This window comes from Corapipo altera, unplaced genomic scaffold (assembly GCF_003945725.1).
Source record: "Corapipo altera isolate COAL_440 unplaced genomic scaffold, ASM394572v1 262, whole genome shotgun sequence".
Classification (NCBI taxonomy): Eukaryota; Metazoa; Chordata; class Aves; order Passeriformes; family Pipridae; genus Corapipo; species Corapipo altera.
The window spans coordinates 117,118-134,220 of NW_020885118.1; the positions used below are offsets into that span (position 1 = coordinate 117,118).

Sequence of the window (17,103 nt, forward strand, 5' to 3'; positions counted from 1 at the left end):
GTGGCTGGATGGGAAGGCTGACTGACACAAGGCTCAACAAGAGCTTGTTAGTTTGCTGTAAAGCAGGATGATGTGTCACTGCTCCAGCTGCCTGACTTGTTCATCAGCCAACGTCATCCTGCAGGTGACAGCCGAGGGGTGGCTTGTCATGTGAACAGGAATTTAAGGTATCCCTGTGCCTCCCTCTGAGAGAGGAGATTTGGGAGGACTCAGCCGTATCCCTGATCGGCTGCAGACCTGAAGGAAACCTTCCTCTTGTTTTCCTACTGGATTTTGGAAGGACTTTGCTGCTCTGCTTAAATTCTGGAGATACATCAAGTTATACTTGTGTTTGCTCTGTCTGTCCTGCCGGGCTGCTGGTGCCTGACAGAGCCTGATGGCTGCAAGAAAAGGGCTGCTCAGGATTCCCTGTGGAGCAGTGAGGGATGCAGGGGAGGTGTCCCAGTTCCTGCATTCCCTTTCAGATGGAGTTGTGGAGCAGGTGCAGAGGCAGGGTGGAGTTGTGCTGGGGAGGGACACAGTCCTCTGCGCGGTCCAGGTGGGATTCCCACATCCAGACAGCGGGAAATCTCTCCTGGCAGAAAGGCTCATCAAAAGGAACAACTTATGGAGGTTTTACTGCCTGGCCTGGGGCTCTGCTTGGCCTCAGGTGTCCCAGGCAATGCCTTCAGCTCCAGCTGCTCCGGGGGCTCCTGCGCAGGCTCTTTGGAGCAGAGCTCAGCTGGGATGTGGCGACTGCACTAAAACTCCACGAAATCCTCAGCTCTCACTTTTAGCTGAGAGATCCAAAGATAGAAAGTGCTGGGAGCTCTGACAGCAAAGCCAGTAAATCACTCGGGTTTTGGAAGTGTGAGAGCAGGGACTTTTCAGCAGCTCCGGGGGGGCTCCCCAGTGCCCAGCAAGCTCCTCCATCCTCACCACATCTACTCCTGGCTCTGCAATAGGACAGATGCAGAGCTGGTGATGTGAAATCACTGCCCTGGGCCATAGCCATCTCCTGGGGCTCCCCACAGCCCTCTCAGGATCTGATCCTTCTCCTTGTGTAAGCACTGCCATGTCTGTGTGTGTGCCAGAGGTTGTGTGTCAGTGACCATCACCATCACCCTGCCCAACCAGAAGCATGTCTGATGGCATGAAGTGGATCTCTCCTCTCCTCCATCTTCCTTCTGCATCTCCCTTTCTATCTCCTTCCCGTCTCTTCCCATCCCCTCCCCTCTCCCACTGCTTCTACTTCAGCCTTAATCGTTGGCCTCACCCCCTCCTTACTCACTTTGCTCTTTTCCAAAGCACTCCAACATCACAGGTGCCATGGAGGAATCACAGGATGACTGTGGAGGGATGGCAGGATGCTCCGTGTCCTGGGGCTGGTGACAGCAGGACAGATGTGCAGTGGCTGGACCATGCCCCCTGTCTGCTACCAGGAGCTGTGTCCCCCCCTGCACTGCCTGTGGTGGGAGTTGTCACTCCTTCATTTCTTTCCTCTCCATTTTGTCCGTTAGGAAAAATTATATCTTAAATCTAATTAGGTTTTGCTCCCGGAGAAATTGGATTTGGAGCTTGGAGGAGCTCTCTGTGGTGGGTGTGCAGCTGAAGCTGTGGAGGTGCTGCACAGACGTTGCTTGTTTTTTGGGATCAGTTTTGTTATGTGCAAGACTGAGGAGCCAAAAATAAAGCATCTGCTGCCTCCGAGGGCACTGCGAGAATTCATCGGTGCCCACCCTGCTGTGCCAGGCCAGCTGAACTGGTGTGCAGAACAACGAGCTGTGGGTGCATCCCACTCTGAGCCAGGAGGGTTCAGGACCCTGGCAGCTCATCTGGGCTGCCCCAGGTGATTCTGGAGCTGATTTACGATTCCTGTGGCGCTTTCATCTCAGGAATGACCACGGGATTTATCTTGAGTGCAGATGCTGGCACAGTGCTGGCCACTGGCCCTGCCACCCCTACCCAGGATGAGCAGAAGGGCCCTGAGGGCCGGGGAGGTTGGTGGCACTTTGTGACATGCTGGGCGGGTTTTTGTAGCTGAAACTTCATCCTGACATCAGCTTGGGCAATGCCAGACCTGTCTGAGCTGAGGTACAACCAAGTGGATCAGTGACTCTCACATGTGGGCAGACAGGACAGCACTGTCAATCTCTCCATGAGTTGTATGGATTTGAGTCTGATGAGAGCTTAAAAGCCAGCTCCAGATAGAGGATCCCAGCCTTGGGAGGGTGCCTTGGCCTCAGTGTGTCCAGCCCGAGCCCCAGCTGTGGCTCTGCAGGTGCTTGTGCAGCCCTGCTGCTGGAAGGAGGGATATTGCCACTGGAAGGAGGGATATTGCCACTGGAAGGAGGGATATTGCCAGCCCAAGGAGCCAAGCTGAGCCCTTTTAATTCAGCCACGGTATGTTGGACTCCTGCAGCCCCAAAGTGCCTTGAGTCTTCCCTATTTATAGGCCATCTGTGTGCAGAATTAGGCAAACTGGCATCAGCTGGGTGGTGGGGGAGAGCTGTGCCACTGGAGGCTTCCCTGGGAGCTTCCCTCACACCCTGCTGGGGCCACTCTGCCCCATTCCCTGAGAGCTGGTCCATGGGGATGGTCACACCATCCAGGTGGGCATTGCAGGGCCAAAGGCTGTGCCTTGAGGTGGGAATTCTCCTCAGTGGCTTCATGTCCACCTGTCCCAGAGCTTCCAATGGCCCTGGGCACTCTCTCTTGCCATTCTCTCCCTGCCAGCTCAGGGCTGAGGTTGCTTCTCCCCATGTGCAGCAGCTCCCACCAAGCTCTGGGCTGCTTGTCTTGTTGGCAGAGCTTCTTCTCCCCAGGAAACTTTAATTTCTAGAGTTGCCAAGTAAGAAGCAAATGTACCTTGGAGCTCTCTGGGGGAGGCACAGGTCCAATTCTCAGGATTTTCCAGTGTTTTGCCAAGTTTCTGGGCAGTAGAGTTTCCCCAGGCTCCTCTCCCTTTGCAGTGACTCCATCCTTTCACTCCAGTTCGTGACTGTGCTGTGGCTCTGTGGTGATGTGGGCAGCAGATCAGGCAGGTACCCAGCACACTTTGAGCTGATTTCATTGCTGTGGAGGAGCTAATGACAGCTTTTCCAAACCAGGAAACCTGACCAGGAGGCAGCAGCCTCCGTGGGAAACCCTCTGGGGTCCTGCAGGTTGGTGATGTGGTTCTATGGGCAGATGCTGTGCTGGATGGTGTGGGTGATGTGCAGCCTCTGGGCCCTGTGCTTTGGCTGAGCATTAAAGCAAGTTCTTCCTGACCAGCCATGGCCCTTGGCCAGGCTGGCACTGCCTGGCTGGGTGTTAATCCATGTGATGTCTTTGCTCTCATCCTTCACCTCAATGCAGCTGTTACCAGCCCTGTGCTCTGCATTAAGGGAATGAGGCAGTGAGGAGGTGGTGAGAGACAGGAAGGGAACATGTATCCTGCATCCTATCCCACCTCTGCCCATGAGAGACGTGGCATCCCCTGGAGCTGATCCCACCACTTTCCCTGGGGGCTGTCTCCAGGGCCTGCACTGGGCAGAGCGAGTAGCCCACCTGGCTCCTTGTCATCGGGCAGTGACTGCTCAGAGCTGGGCACATCAACAGGAGGGTTTGTAAATTTGTGCTACTTGAACCTTTGTTTTCCCTTCCTGGAAACAAGGCAGTGTCAGCCCAGAGTGAGGAGCCAACAGGTAGGAAGGGCTGGCAAGGGGGTGTCGTGGGTCACCCTTGGTGGTAGTGATGCTCTGTCACCCCAAAACATGTAATAGTGGCTGGAAACTGGCTGTGGATCCTTCCCAGAGCTGGGGAAGGTGGGGAGGGTGACTGATCCTGAGATTCTGAGATCCTGAGAGCCCTGAGCATACAATGGCAGAGCTCAGCCCTCATGTGCAGCTCTGAGCTCCCACGGGGCACAGATGGGGCTCAGGTTGTTCTTGTGACACAAAGCAGCAGCTTCTCATGGTTTTGAGGGCATGAACAGGTCGTAGCTGTCAAGACCAGCCTCACACAGGAGGCTCCCTGTGCCTGTGGATCTGTGCCATTCCTCCACCCCAAGGTGCCCTGGACTCATCCTGGAGGATGCTGTTGTCCCTTTCAGCATGACTGGCTGCAGGCAGCGTGGCACAGGGGAGCACTGCACCAGACCCCAGCCCTGCCCTGCTGGTTTTGGGTTCATTGGGTTTGGTGAAGTCAATTCATGAGCTCCTCCTGCCCAACTCCCCCATTTGCTCCTCATTGCACTGGTGAGGTGTCACCTACCCTCTCTGCAGGTGACCTGCTCACCTGCCCATCCCACTGGGCAGTCCCAGTGCCTTGCCCAGCATCTCCATCTGTTCAGGTGTAATTCCACATGTCCCATGTGGCTGTTAGCCGGAGGAACACACCGCAGCTGATGTGGGGATCAGTGCCATCCATGGAGTGATCAGCATCTCTGCGCTGTAGCAGTGTGGAGCATGTCCATGGGGATGAATTGCTCCTGTAGGAGCCATGGAAGTCCCATCCCAGGGACACAAAGGGCTGTGCCACAGGGGAAAGGACAGAGCCTGGCTTCTGTTGCACAGCAGCAGGGCCAAAACTTGGGCAGCCCAGCTGAGCCTGTTGTCCTCGTGGCCTCGAACTGGCCTAGGATGGGGTTTGCCAAGAGCATCCCTGCTTGTGGCTTGCTGCTCTCCATCCTTCCTCCTTCACAGCCACCAGCTGGATGCTGCTGGCTGCCCAGCAGGAACGAGCAGCATGACCAGGAGGAACAGATGGGCTTTCCTGGTTGAGCTGAGCCAAGCTGGCAGCTCAGTCCCCTTAAAAAGAGGGGTGTCAAAGCTGGGCAGTGAGAGGGTGCTCTTAGGGCTCGAAGCTTTGCTCCATTGCACTCATGGGAAATGCCATGGAACCAGCAGAGCCCTGTGGTGGGACTATGGGACTCCCGTTGGGGACAGAAGACTCCCCCTGACCTGTGTTGTGTCATTGCAGCTGGCAGGACCACCACCAGCGAGGAGCTGGAGGACATGCTGGAGAGCGGCAACCCAGCCATCTTCTCCTCTGGGGTAAGCATGGGCTGCAGCTGAGCCAGTCCTGTTATCCCAGGGGATGGGCAGGTGGATGTGCTGCCACAGCGGCCACAGTACTGGAGGGGGCCCTAGGGGCTCATGTGTGGCCTGAGGATGCTGTTGGAGCAGAGCCTGCATCCTGGCTTCCTGCTGCAAACTACTTGGCTGGAGTTGTTGGAGGGGCTCTGGAGCTCCTTCTCGTCCCTCTCTTGGTGCCCCCAATCCCAGCATCTGAGCTGGGGCTCAGCATGGTGCTCAACGGCCTTGTCTCCTTTGCAGATCATCATGGATTCAAACATCACCAAGCAGGCACTGAATGAGATCGAGACACGGCACAGCGAGATCATCAAACTGGAGAACAGCATCCGAGAGCTGCACGACATGTTCATGGACATGGCCATGCTGGTGGAGAGCCAGGTACGGAGACGCTGCGGCCCAGGGGCCGCTCACCTGGGGGAGCTGGAGGGTGATGGGGGTCCCTGCGGTGGGTGGGGAGGTTGGGGGACAGTGGTCCCTTTCCTGGGTGGGTGCTGAAGGGAAAAACCACATCTAGGACCGACATGGCTCCCAGTGGGGCTAAGCTGGGCTCCCCAGGGCCGGAGCCACCTGCCCTGTGCCCCACAGCCAGGGGTGCTGCGTGCCTGGGGTGGGAGGTTTGGTGATGGGCTCTGGAGGAGGGCAGTGGGTGGCTGCCACACAGGGGGAGATTTCTCCATCTCCCCTGAGCATCGGGCCCGGATGGGCGAGCTCGAGGTGCCGCCAGCCCACGGCACATGGCCCTTTAGCTGGGCACGTGCCCCGGTGTCTGTGCTCACCCCCCTTCTTGCCTGCCATGCTGCCACGGCCCGAGGAGACATCTGTGGCAGGTAAAGGCCCACTGGGCGAGCCCCATGTTGCTGCATGCTCTGCTCTGCATGGCTGCTCCTGCATGACAGATGTGTGGGGTTTGTGGTTCCTTGCCCTGCTCTAAGGGCTGGTCAGTGCCAGCACCCTGCCTTGCCCTGTGGGGTGAGAGGCTCCGAGCTGCCAGCACTGGGAGCGGAGGGTTGCCAGGCTGGCAGCAGGGCTGGCAGCTGTCCTCTGCCCCAGGAATAGCACAGGTGGAAAGGAAAGCAGCACCTTTAGGCAAGGCAAGGAACAGCTGGTGGAATCAGTGCTTGGGGGGTAACACCACAACAACCCTGGGCTTCAAGGCTTGTCCTCCCCATGCTCTCCAGCATTAGGTTGAGAAACGGGCATTGCAGACCTGCTGGCCATGAGCCCCCAGCTCTGAGGCTCCAATTACCTCCATGCCATGCAGGAGGGCACTGGGCTTTGAGCCCCTGCCAGCCCTGTCCAGCTGCTGCAGGACTTGGCTGCTTCCCTGCACAGTCAGGATGGGGTCAAAGGAGGTGGACAGGCTGGGGGAGCTCACCCCAGCCCATGTCCCCACATCCACAGGAGCCCATATCTCCAGCCCGTCCCTGCAGTAGGGAGCACAGCAGTGCTTGTGTGGATTGGAGTGGTGGTCCCTGCATGCACGTGGTTTTGTGATCATCCCGTGTGGCACTGCTGGGGATGTCCTTGCTCCCTGCTGAGCCTCCGGTTTCTGCGGCATGCAGCGCGGTGTCCGTGTAGACCCTGTTGTGGCTTTGATGTCACCTGAGATATTGGACAGGGTGGCCACCAAGCCAGGACCAGGCTGGGAACCACCTTGACCCTCTCACTTACTTGTGTCCCTGCTGAGACGTGCACAGAGGTCCTCTGGGACAGGGCATGCCATCCAGAGCTCCCACCCCAGGGCACCCCAGAGCACCCAGAGCCCGCAGGCAGCTGACAGTCGCTCTCTCCACGCAGGGCCGCCGGGCAGGGCAGTGCCCACCCGGTGCCGGGGAGCAGCGGAGCAGGAAGGAGCTCACGCCGGCACACGCGGGGGCGCGGGGGCTGTGTCCTCGCTCTGCAGGGAGAGATGATTGACCGCATCGAGTACAACGTGGAGCACTCGGTGGACTACGTGGAGAGGGCTGTGTCTGACACCAAAAAAGCGGTGAAGTACCAGAGCAAAGCCAGACGGGTGAGTCACGGCTCTGTCTGGGGCCTGTCTGCCCCTGCCTGCACTGCTGACACCTCTATCCTGGGGACAGGGCTCTGCTGGCAGCCTGCCTGCCCCTCTGCCTGCCCTGGGCAGGGTGGCACAGTCTCGCAAGTGCATGGGCACTGCGTTACCCCCCACCACTGTCTGCAGCCCATGGCCTGCGGGTGGCACGGCTGAGGCAGAGCTCCCAGCGCAGGCTGCATGAGAGATGACAATGAGCCATGGGGCAGGCCTGCTGCCTGGGGGAGAGGAAAAGGGGCAGGGTGGATCCCCTGGGCCAGGCCTGCTGTGAAAGCCATGCCCCTTGTCAATAAAAAGTAGAGAAAAGGGATGGTCCAGCTCAGACACTGAGCACAGTGCCAGCTGCCTGTCCCGCTCCCAGCACGGTCCTGTATCAGCACAGGAACCCAGGGGCCACCAGCTCAGCTCGGCCAGCCCAGGGCTGAAGCAGGAGCTGGGGTGCTCATCCCTGCCCAGGGCAGCCAGAGCCCCTCTGGCTCCCAAGATGCTGCTCAGAGCCCACCGGGGCAAAGGAGAACAAGGGCAGACTGCAACCTCAGCTCCTGGGTGCATCCTGCCCCAACACTCACCATCCCCTCTCCCCTCTCTCCCTGCTGCCACCGGGACACCTGAGCAGAAGAAGATCATGATCATAATCTGCTGCGTGATCCTGGGCATCGTCATCGCCTCCACCTTCGGCGGCATTTTCGGCTAAACTCACCCCACGGGACTGTTTGTGTGCGATGGACGGAGCCGCGCGTGCCATGGGGCTGCAGCCACACCGGAGCGACCCACGCAGCCCCGGAGCCTCCCAGCAGCATTTCAGTTTCTAATGCATGGTTGTTTGTGACGCTGTGTGTGCGGTGCGGTGCGTCTGTGTGGAGGGAGCGCCGGCCCCGGGGCGCAGGCGGGGGGCGGGGGACGGTGATGGGCACGAGGGGGACCCTGGAGTGGGGAACCCGAGCTCTCATCACTGCTCCAGCCCGGGTGGCTGGCTGGGACCAGGTAGGGACAGAGGTGCCCTTGGGGCGCTGCTGCTCCTCCTGTGCTGGGCAGTCTGTGTTAGAGACAGCTGAGGATGAGGAGGGACAGGAGGCAGGTGTTAACGGGTCTTCGGGAGCGCAGTGCCCAGTCAACCTCCCCAGCTTCCTCATCACCTCCAGCCAGAGCTCTCATGTCTGTCAGCCGCGTCTGTGCTTGCAAATACCTTCCCTTGGGCTGCTTCTCTCCGGGGTCCTTCCCCAGGGGTGTGCTCTGCCCGGCCCTACCTGTCCTGTGGCTGTGCCTGGCTCTGGGGCTCCATCCCTGTCACTCCACCAGTGGCAGGGCTGTCCCCTCCCCAGGAGAGCCCTCGCTCTGGTGCAGGTGCCAGGGGCTGGATGTGCTGCTGTGGGCGGTGGGTGCCTGATGGAGCAGTGTGGGATAAGCAGCTGCTGCTTGGGGCCATCACAGTTGCCTGGGGACAGGGGCAGGCCACGTGGGGACCTGTGCTGCACCTGGTTGCTGGCCTGGCAGGGCAGGATGGCACAGGTAGTTTACGGCCAGTGAGTTTTGCTGTCTGCTCACCCTGCACCGGAGCCTCATCGTTCTGCTCTCAGCCCTGGCACACAGTGGTCCTGGTTCCTGCTGCCCCAAGGCCTGGGCTCTGTTGCTGGGATTTGGGGCTGGCACTGATGCCCACAGCCCCTGGCAGCATCTGCCTGTTCCATTCTGGCTTCTCCACACAGGCCAGGGGTTGGAGGCAGTTGGGCTCTCTCCTGTTGTGGTCCCAGGAAAAGCCCTTGCTGCATCCACCTCCCTGCAAGTGAGGGATAGCAGCCTTCCTGCTCCTGTATCCAACCAGCTCCTGAGCAGGCCAGTGCCTGACTGCCTCTTTGCCACCTCCTGGCACCCCCCTGCCCCTGGCACAGCGCCCTTCTGCTCAGCCATCTTGTGAGGCACCTGCCCTCGGTGGGGTGCCGTGGGAGCACCTCTGCCATGCCCAGGAGATGGATGCAGCTGCTGTGGGGTCCTGCTGGCAGCTCAGAGGGGTCCTGTGCTGCCACTGCCCACTTCCCTGGGGTCGGGGACAGGGCTCTGCCCTTACCTTCCTCTGGAGAGCCCAGGGCTCTGGCTGGCCTGTGCACATGCCAAAGCACCCCAGAGGAGCCCCGAGCAGGGGAGGCACTTGGGGCCAGGCTCACTGTCATGCACTGCACTGGGACAGGGCTGTGAGCCCAGGTGCTGGTAGCAGAAAAGGGGCACTTGACAGCAGCCAGTATTCCAGCCACGGGCAGTGTCACCTCCCTGCTCCCACCGGGGTCAGGGCAGGGTTGCTATAGCAGCTGGCAGGGTGCTGTGGCTCAGGCACTGGTTGTGTGGTGCCCATGGGTGCAGGGGGAAGGCAATGGCTGTAACCACACAGCACTGCATCCCCCAGGGCCAGCCCTCCCCAGCAGCAGCCCTGACACGGCTCCTTCCCTGCCACTGTCACCCGAGGTCCCACCGTACAGCCCCCGGTTGCATCCAGCCGCCCTTGGGAAGCGAGTCCAGCCTGGTCCCCCACACTGCCCAGCCCAAGCCCCTTGGGGTGTGGCCACATCCAAGGCCAGAGCCCCCTTTCACGGTCCTGCACCAATGGATGTGAGCTCCAGCACTGCAGCCTGCGTGGGTCGAAGGGCTTGGGGCACCGGGCCGCGCAGGCAGGGGCAGGAAGGAGGCACGGGCAAGGTCCCTGCTCTGGGGGGACATGTCTGGCTGCAGGCAAGGGAGCTGGAGGCGATGCCGAGTGCCCATGCTCCTGCCCCTGTGCAGCTCCCTGCCACGGCTGCCTGTGCTCGCTCTGCCGGGCCAGCGAGAGCCTCGGGCCCCTCCTCCGGGAAGCAATAACACTGGGCAGGCAGGAAAATCCTCCTCGCAGGCTCCCGCCCTGCAGCTATGCCCACTGCTAGCACAAGGTGACTTTTTTTTTTTCTTCCAAGCAGCGGCTTTTGTGGCACATGCTCACTTGACATCAGGGCTGTGGCACCCCCGTCAAGGCACAAGAGGAATTCTGGTCCTTGCTCCTTCCTTGTTGGCACCACCACTGCCAGCAGCCCCCCAGCAGCAGGAGCCGGGCGGGGGCAGTCTGGGCCGCTGGCACTTTGCTGGGATCCTGCAGGCCGTGGCACTGCCAGGCTCCGAGGCGAGGGAGGCGAGGAGCAGGCTACCACTGCTGCCCCACAGGCAGGCTCACACTGTCCTCGCTGTGAGGGGAGGGTGTTTTGGTGCAATAATTACCCCTGCACTACGGGAAGCCCCGTTCAGTTCCTTTTTACCTACCTGTTGTTGCATGTACAGACCAAATCACCAAGTGTGGTTGTGCTTTGGGAAGACATTTCACTTTTTTCTTTCCAACCCCCCAACCTCCGCCCGCTTGTCCTTTGGGTTCCACCACCTCTGTTCCAAGTGCCACCTGCCCTCCCCGCGCCGGGAGCGTGTCGATGCAGTATTCCACGAGCAGTGTGGGGCACGCACAGCTTGCACTCGAACTGGGGATTGGGTTTTTTTGTAATTAATGTACTTGAAGGCTTTCCGAGCCCCCCGTGGAGTTGTACTGTTGCTGTACTGTGAGCTAAGTGTCCTTGTTTTCTATGTGGATCTTGACCCTGGCTTGCTCTGTCTCACTGGGCTGGATGACACTGTATGTTGCCTCTTTTCTCCTTCCCCCTTTTCCCTCCCTGCTAGCCTCCCTTTCTTCTCCCAAAGCTTTGGGTGCAAAACAGCTTCCCATTTTGTGGAATTTTTATGTAGAATAAACATTTGTAACTGTAAAGCTCTGGCTGGCACCTCTCTGTTTCAGGGGAAGGGAAGAGGTGACGGGGTACAGCCAACCCCAGTACCCTGGGAGCATTAAAGCAAACAGGATGCCAAGCACCCTCGGGAGCAATGCCCCCAGGAATAACACTTCTGCTAGGAGGAAGCTTTGCCCTCATGGGATCCACAGCTTTACAGTACCTGACTCCCTACCTGCAGACAGAGGGGAAGCTGGCAGGGAACTAGGTGCCATATTCCCACCTCAGTATTCCCCAGCACGGAAGCAGGACACAGGAGACCAGCAAACACCTCCAACTCATTGACTCTTTAGTGAGGAGGCTGGATATTGTGTCCTGGCTGACCTGAAGCTCAGCTGGCTTGCTGCACTCAGGAAGGTAAGTGACAGCATTGCAGACACCAAGCGGCCAGAGCACTGTCTGCCACTCCCACCTTCAGCAGGCAAGCAGGGCTGGAAGCTTTGCAGTTGGCTGTTGGGCAGCACCTGAGCCAGTTTACACCATCAAGAGCCACAATGACCTGTCCCAGCAAGTCCCAGGCGTGGGGTGCCCACCTGTGCCATCCACAGGAGGCTCGCTGGAGGCACCCACATGCCACCTTCCACAGCAGCAGCGTCCAGAGCAATTCAGAAGCGAGGGCGGCGCTTCCGACCCGTGTATTTTGTGTCTGCTCGCACCTCCCTGTGGGGAAAAGCAGGGAGCAGCTCAGCACCACCCACAGTTCACCTCGGGGGGGAAGGGAGAGGGGTTGGGGCAGGAGTTTGGACAGGTGACAGCAGGCCAGACCAGCCTCAGCTGAACTCACTTGCCCTGTCGTCGTCTACGCTCCTTCTTCTCCAGGATCCAGTCCCGGCTTTTCTTCACAGACTTGCCCTTGATGTTCTTGAACCGTGTTCTATGGAGAAATCAGACAGCAGCTGGAGAGGAACTGAGCTGTGGGGGCACAGTTCTCTGCCCCAGAGGATTGTCACCCAGAACTGGGTCACAAAAGCAGCGAGTTCCCCTCCCACCAGCCGTGGATGAGAAGCTCAGACAGCTCTGGGGCAGATGCCAAATGGTCCAACTCCAGAAAGCTGGGGAAGAAGGTTGCTTCCAGCCCAGGCTCTGAGCTGAGGGATACTGACCCTTTACAGACTGCAGCAGGCCCCCTGTGCCATACCTGATGCACCAGCAGCACACTGGGCTCTGGGATCTCAGGGGATTACAGACTCAAGCACAACCACCTTCCCCTTGTCTGCCCTACTCCAAACAAGGCAAAGTCTCTGGCTTCCCAAAAATTTCCCAGTTCTGCTACTGCCCTCCAAGACCAGGTACCCCTTGGACTAAGTGAGCAGAGAACAGCAGTGTAAGAGGTAGGAAAACATGGCAGCCACAAGCTCCTGGCAACCACGACGACTTTCCTCTGGTTTTTATTCTCTGTCTCTCCCACTGGCTGCAAGAGGGGCTCCTCCCTACACCACTGCCATGGGAAGAGACCTGGACAGCAGGAGAAACCCCCCAGGCCACAGCTAAGCAGAGCCAAGCGAAGAACTGGACAGCAGGAAAAAGGGAACACCAGGATTCAGGCAAGGCAGCCTGCCTCCATGCTTGGCATCACCATCCCTGTAAATATTCCCACTTCCACACCACTGGTCCCAGCTAGAGAGCCCAGTGCTGGATAGAATGCACCAACAGCCCCATAGCAGAGCCCTCCAAACTAACCAGTTCTGTTCCCTGTGTCTGGGCCCTTGGGGAAGATAAAGCAGTGCCCACCTGGGGTGGGCAAAGGTCCTCCCAGTCCCTCCCCTCCCATCATGTCTCACACAGCAGTGCTGTGGTCCCCAGTAAAACCCAGCTTTTCCCACTCCTTGCTGGGGAGAACCTGCAGCTTCACCCCCACACGATACCTCTCGTTGGTGAACTTTGCCTGGTGCAGCTCTTCATCAGCACACTCTGTACCAAGGCCCTGGAAAGCAAAACTGGGAAGTTGTGCTTTCCTCTGGAGCAGACACAGCTGACAGCCACACCATCGGAATTAAGGGGAACACAGGGATTTGCAAGGGGAAGGAATGGAGCAGGAACAAACTGGTCTTCCAGAAATTGTACCAAAGAAAGCACAAGTCAGGGGAATAGTTTTAAACTGAAAGAGGGCAGGGCTAGATTGGATATTGGGAAGAAATTCTTCCCTGTGGAGGGTGGGGAGGCCCTAGCACAGGTTGGGCAGAGAAGCTGTGGCTGCCAGGGTTACAGAGCCCTGGGAGTGTCCAAGGCCAGGTTGGATGGGGCTTGGAGCAACCTGCGATAGTGGAAGGTGCCCCTGTCCATGGGAGGGGGGTGGAACGAGCTGAAGTCCCTCCCAAGCCAAACCATTCCACGATTCTATGAGAGAAGGACTTGGTGACTGGCAGCAAATGTACACATGAAGTCACATCTGCCCACGCAGAGCTACCTGGCTCCCACTCTGCCCACAGCTCTTCCACATCACCCAGCAGCCAGGACAGCAGCTCTGCTGCCTCCTGGAGCTCCTCACCTTTGGTAACGTGCCAGATGCGCCCACAAAGAGACAAAGGAAGAACCTGAAAGAACAAGAATAAAGAGCATGAAGGTGGGATTCAGCATGTGGGTCTCAGTCCCAAGCAAGACTGGGATGGTTTATAAGAGAATCAGATTTAAGCTGTAACCTCTGTCTAGGACTCTATCATAAGAGAACAGCTTGAGAAAAAAAAAAATCACTGCTAAACCCAAGCCTCAGCCCAACCACACCCCCAGAGACCCACGACTCACTTCTTGGCTTTGGCACTGTTGGGGTAATCAACCACCATTCCCCCAGTAAATCCAGCTCTCATGGCTTGGGCTGTGATGAGCTCCAGCTAGAAAGAGAAGCATGTGCAAAAATTAATTAGCAGTGATCCCCCAGGAATGCTCAGGATACCTCTGGGAGGACCACAGCTGACTGTGCATCCCCAAGATGCATCCAGACACCAGTTCCCTGCCTTTGTTTGGTTCTCCCTGCTCCTCAGTCTACCCTGTGTTAACTCTCTTGGAAAGGGATACTGGGCTGGATTTTCCAGCCCTGGGGAGTTACACTGCAGTGCTGGTGACTGTAGCCCAGACACACAGAAGAAAATCCAGGACAGCAGGTTCAGATTGTGTCCTCCCACTTTCTTTGATTTTAAGGCTCAGCCCAAGAAAATCTATGAAGCAACAGAAATTGCACAGGGTATTCTTCTTACAGGTTATTTCTTTGAGCTCTCAAGGAGCCTTCCAGCTGGCAGGAAGGACAGAGACACAGAGCTAATATGGAGGAACATGATGCACTCAGAGCCCAAAACAGCACCCACACCCCTTCCCTGCTGACTGATGGCCTGTACCTGCTCTGAGTTCTCGGGGTACAGCTGCAGCACAGCTCGGGATCCTCGGGCCTACAGGAAATAAAGCTGGTCACAAACCTGTGTCAGTGCAGACAACCCCTCTGTCACCCCATCCCTGCCCCAGACACGAGCTCCCACCTCCCCAAAACCTCTGTGGCAAGGCTCCCAGAGCCGGTGAGCCATGAGGGATCACAGAAGGCAGTGGGTGCTCCTGCCAGTCCTGCCTCAGAGCAGCATTTACTTAAAACACCTGACTTAAAATATCTTGCTAAAAGGCATGATCAAGGAGGTAAGAGCAGGAGAGGCCTGGCAGGGAGAGTGTGGCACTTACCAGGGCAGTGTAAAGAGTGGAGAAGAATCTGTAGAGGCGTTTGGGGGGGCTGTGTGATTTCTTGTCAGCATTACAGAGCCACTGCACTGCGGAAATACTGAGGAGCAAAACAAGACCCCCCCAGGACACTGAGTCATCAGTTCCTTCCCAGAGCCTGTCACCTCCCTTTGAGCTGAATTCCAGCATCAAGCATGTGCTGGGCCTCAGGGAAAATATTTTATTTCCTTCATGTAGCTTTGCCTTCTGTTTTGCAGTTACACAAACCCCTCTGGAGACTCACTACGCCAAATCCCAACAACGTGCAGTAGTTATTCAAGGCCAAAAGCATCACCAAGCATCCCCTTTAAGCCAGGTGCTCAAATCTTAGGATCATGGAATGGTTTGGGTTGGAAGGGACCATTGAGAGTAAGATCATTCCAGCCCCTGTCATGGGCAGGGACACCTTCCACCAGATCAGGTTGCTCCAAGCCCCATCCAACCTGGCCTTGTACACTTGCAGGGATGGGGCAGCCACAGCTCCTCTGGGCAACCTGTGCCAGGGCCTCCCCACCCTCACAGGGAAGAATTCCTGCTGTATATGTCACCTCAATTTCCTCTCCTTCAGTTTGGACCCATCACTCCTTATCCTATCACTACAAGCTCCTGATGATAATTCAAGAGCTCAGCTGTGACCCTTGCCTGGCCAAGCAGGTTTTCCCAATGAACAATCCCAACCAGAGCTTTTGGATCAGCAATGGACAGTCCCTGCTCCTTCCCAGCACCTTCCTGAGCTATTCTCTAAGCAGAAAAGTGCTTCTGTCCCCTCCATCCCAAAACCAACCACCAAACCCTTGATCCAGGGACTGACCTTGCTGAGCAACGCTACAGACACACTTTGTTCTTCTCCTTGGTGCAGGTCTCAGCCCTCCCGACAATGTCTCAGATTTTATTTTCTTCAACAAAATTCCAAGCTCACCAGCACAAAAGGTGCTTGAGAAACAGCTGCCAGGAGCTGCTGCTTCTACCATCCAAAACCTTGGAGGTTTGCCCCAGAGTGATGGAGCCAAGTAGCACAGGGAGCAAAGAGCAGCTGACAAGGGCAGTGGTGCCCACCTGTGATGCACCAGACATGCACCACGCGTGCTGTGCAGTTCTGTGGAGCACGAGGAGAGCTCAGTTATGGGCACAGACTCACCTGATACAGCCGTCAAACATGCCAGGCCTGAAGGGAATGCCGTGACCCACGTCTGCCAGGAGCAGGTCTCCTTCCACCTCCCTCTCCACAGCCACATCTGCAGAGAACAGAGCACGGCTCAGGCAACCAGCTCCTGCCTTAGGGGATCTCTGAGGTGAGGTGGGTGTGCCAGGGGAGGAGGGTCTGCTCACCCAGCATGGCAGGGCTGATGTCCATGCCAATCCAGTAGTGCCCCTCCTCAGAGATGTAATCCCCGCTCAGCCCTGACCCGCAGCTGGAGGGAGGAGCAGGGAAAGTGCAGAGTTCACCGGGCTGGTCTGAGGGTGCTGCTGCCCAGACACAACGCTGCAGCAGCCTGTCCCTCTTCTTCAGCTCACAAGAGACACCCACAACTCACCTCTCCCACCCTCCCCCGGCCCCAGGCACTCGGTGTGTGCCACTGCACCGGGCTCACCCCACGTCCAGCAGGAGGCACGGCCGGTCCTCGGGCAGCCCCAGCAGCTCCACGGCGCGCTCCGACATCTGCGACTGGATCTCCACCACCCGAGAGCTGCGAGACAGGGAGGGAGCACGGGCGACAGGCGACACCCCCTCGCACCCTCTCACGGCAGGATGTGACCCCCTCCCGTGCCCTCCCCTCCCACCCCGCCGATGCCTCACGGCAGGGACGGGCCCCCCCGACCCCAGCAGGATCCAGGTCCGATTCCCCCCAGCCACGGTGTCCGCCCCATGACGAGACCCCCCTGCCCGGACCACCACGGGTCCCTGCCGGCACCGCAGCCCCGGTCCCGCCGTACTTCTGCGTGTACTTGCGCGCCTCGGCCTCGTCGTAGAACTGCAACGAGAGAGCGGCGGGGGCGGTGATGCCCAGAACCCCGGGAGGGACCCCCAGGAGGGCCCAGTTCCCCCCGCTCCCTCCCTCCAGTCCCGCCGCTCACCAGCTCGGGCGGCCCGCGGTGCTCGGGCCGGCGCCCGCTGCCCGCCATGCTGCCGCCTCCGCGTGACGTCACTGCCGCGCGCCGCGACGCCGCCTGATGTCACCGCTTCGTTAATCACTCCTCCGCGTGACGTCACCGTCTAGTTGGTCATACCTCTCCGTGACGTCACTGTCTCGATGCTCATCCAGCGTGACGTCACCGTTTCACCGGTCATGCATCTGCGTGACGTCACCGTCTCGACGGGCACGCCTCCGAGTGACATCACCGCCCCCCGGCCGTGCCCCCCCCGTGACGTCAGTGCCGCGCGCCGCGGCGGCCACGATGGCGGCGGCGGGCGGGCGCTGAGAGGCCCCAATGGAGCCGGCGGCGCTCGGGCGGCTGCGGCGGCTCCTCCTCCCCGCGGCCCCGCGGCCGCCGCCGCCCTCCC

The 17,103-nt window shown here is 58.7% G+C and overlaps 2 protein-coding genes across 2 annotated transcripts in view; one reads left to right on the forward strand and one right to left on the reverse strand.

Annotated features, from left to right (window-relative positions):
• Positions 1 to 10,885, forward strand: part of STX1A (syntaxin 1A) — a 51,606-nt gene extending 40,721 nt beyond the window's left edge. The window contains exons 6-9 of the mRNA XM_027669944.1: positions 4,942 to 5,015; positions 5,298 to 5,435; positions 6,961 to 7,071; positions 7,730 to 10,885. Of these exons, the coding sequence (XP_027525745.1) occupies positions 4,942 to 5,015; positions 5,298 to 5,435; positions 6,961 to 7,071; positions 7,730 to 7,807 (401 nt within the window). The 3' untranslated portion in view covers positions 7,808 to 10,885. The remainder of the gene's footprint in view (positions 1 to 4,941; positions 5,016 to 5,297; positions 5,436 to 6,960; positions 7,072 to 7,729) is intronic.
• A 285-nt stretch (positions 10,886 to 11,170) lies between these two features.
• Positions 11,171 to 16,985, reverse strand: BUD23 (BUD23, rRNA methyltransferase and ribosome maturation factor). The gene is made up of 12 exons (XM_027669943.1): positions 16,677 to 16,985; positions 16,536 to 16,573; positions 16,193 to 16,288; positions 15,930 to 16,012; positions 15,739 to 15,835; positions 14,565 to 14,661; positions 14,234 to 14,284; positions 13,647 to 13,732; positions 13,393 to 13,438; positions 12,770 to 12,828; positions 11,689 to 11,778; positions 11,171 to 11,564 (listed from the first exon to the last, which is right to left on the reverse strand). Exons 1-12 carry the CDS (start codon positions 16,722 to 16,724, stop codon positions 11,510 to 11,512), a joined length of 846 nt encoding a protein of 281 aa, XP_027525744.1. The 5' UTR covers positions 16,725 to 16,985; the 3' UTR covers positions 11,171 to 11,509.
• Positions 16,986 to 17,103: the final 118 nt, after the last annotated feature.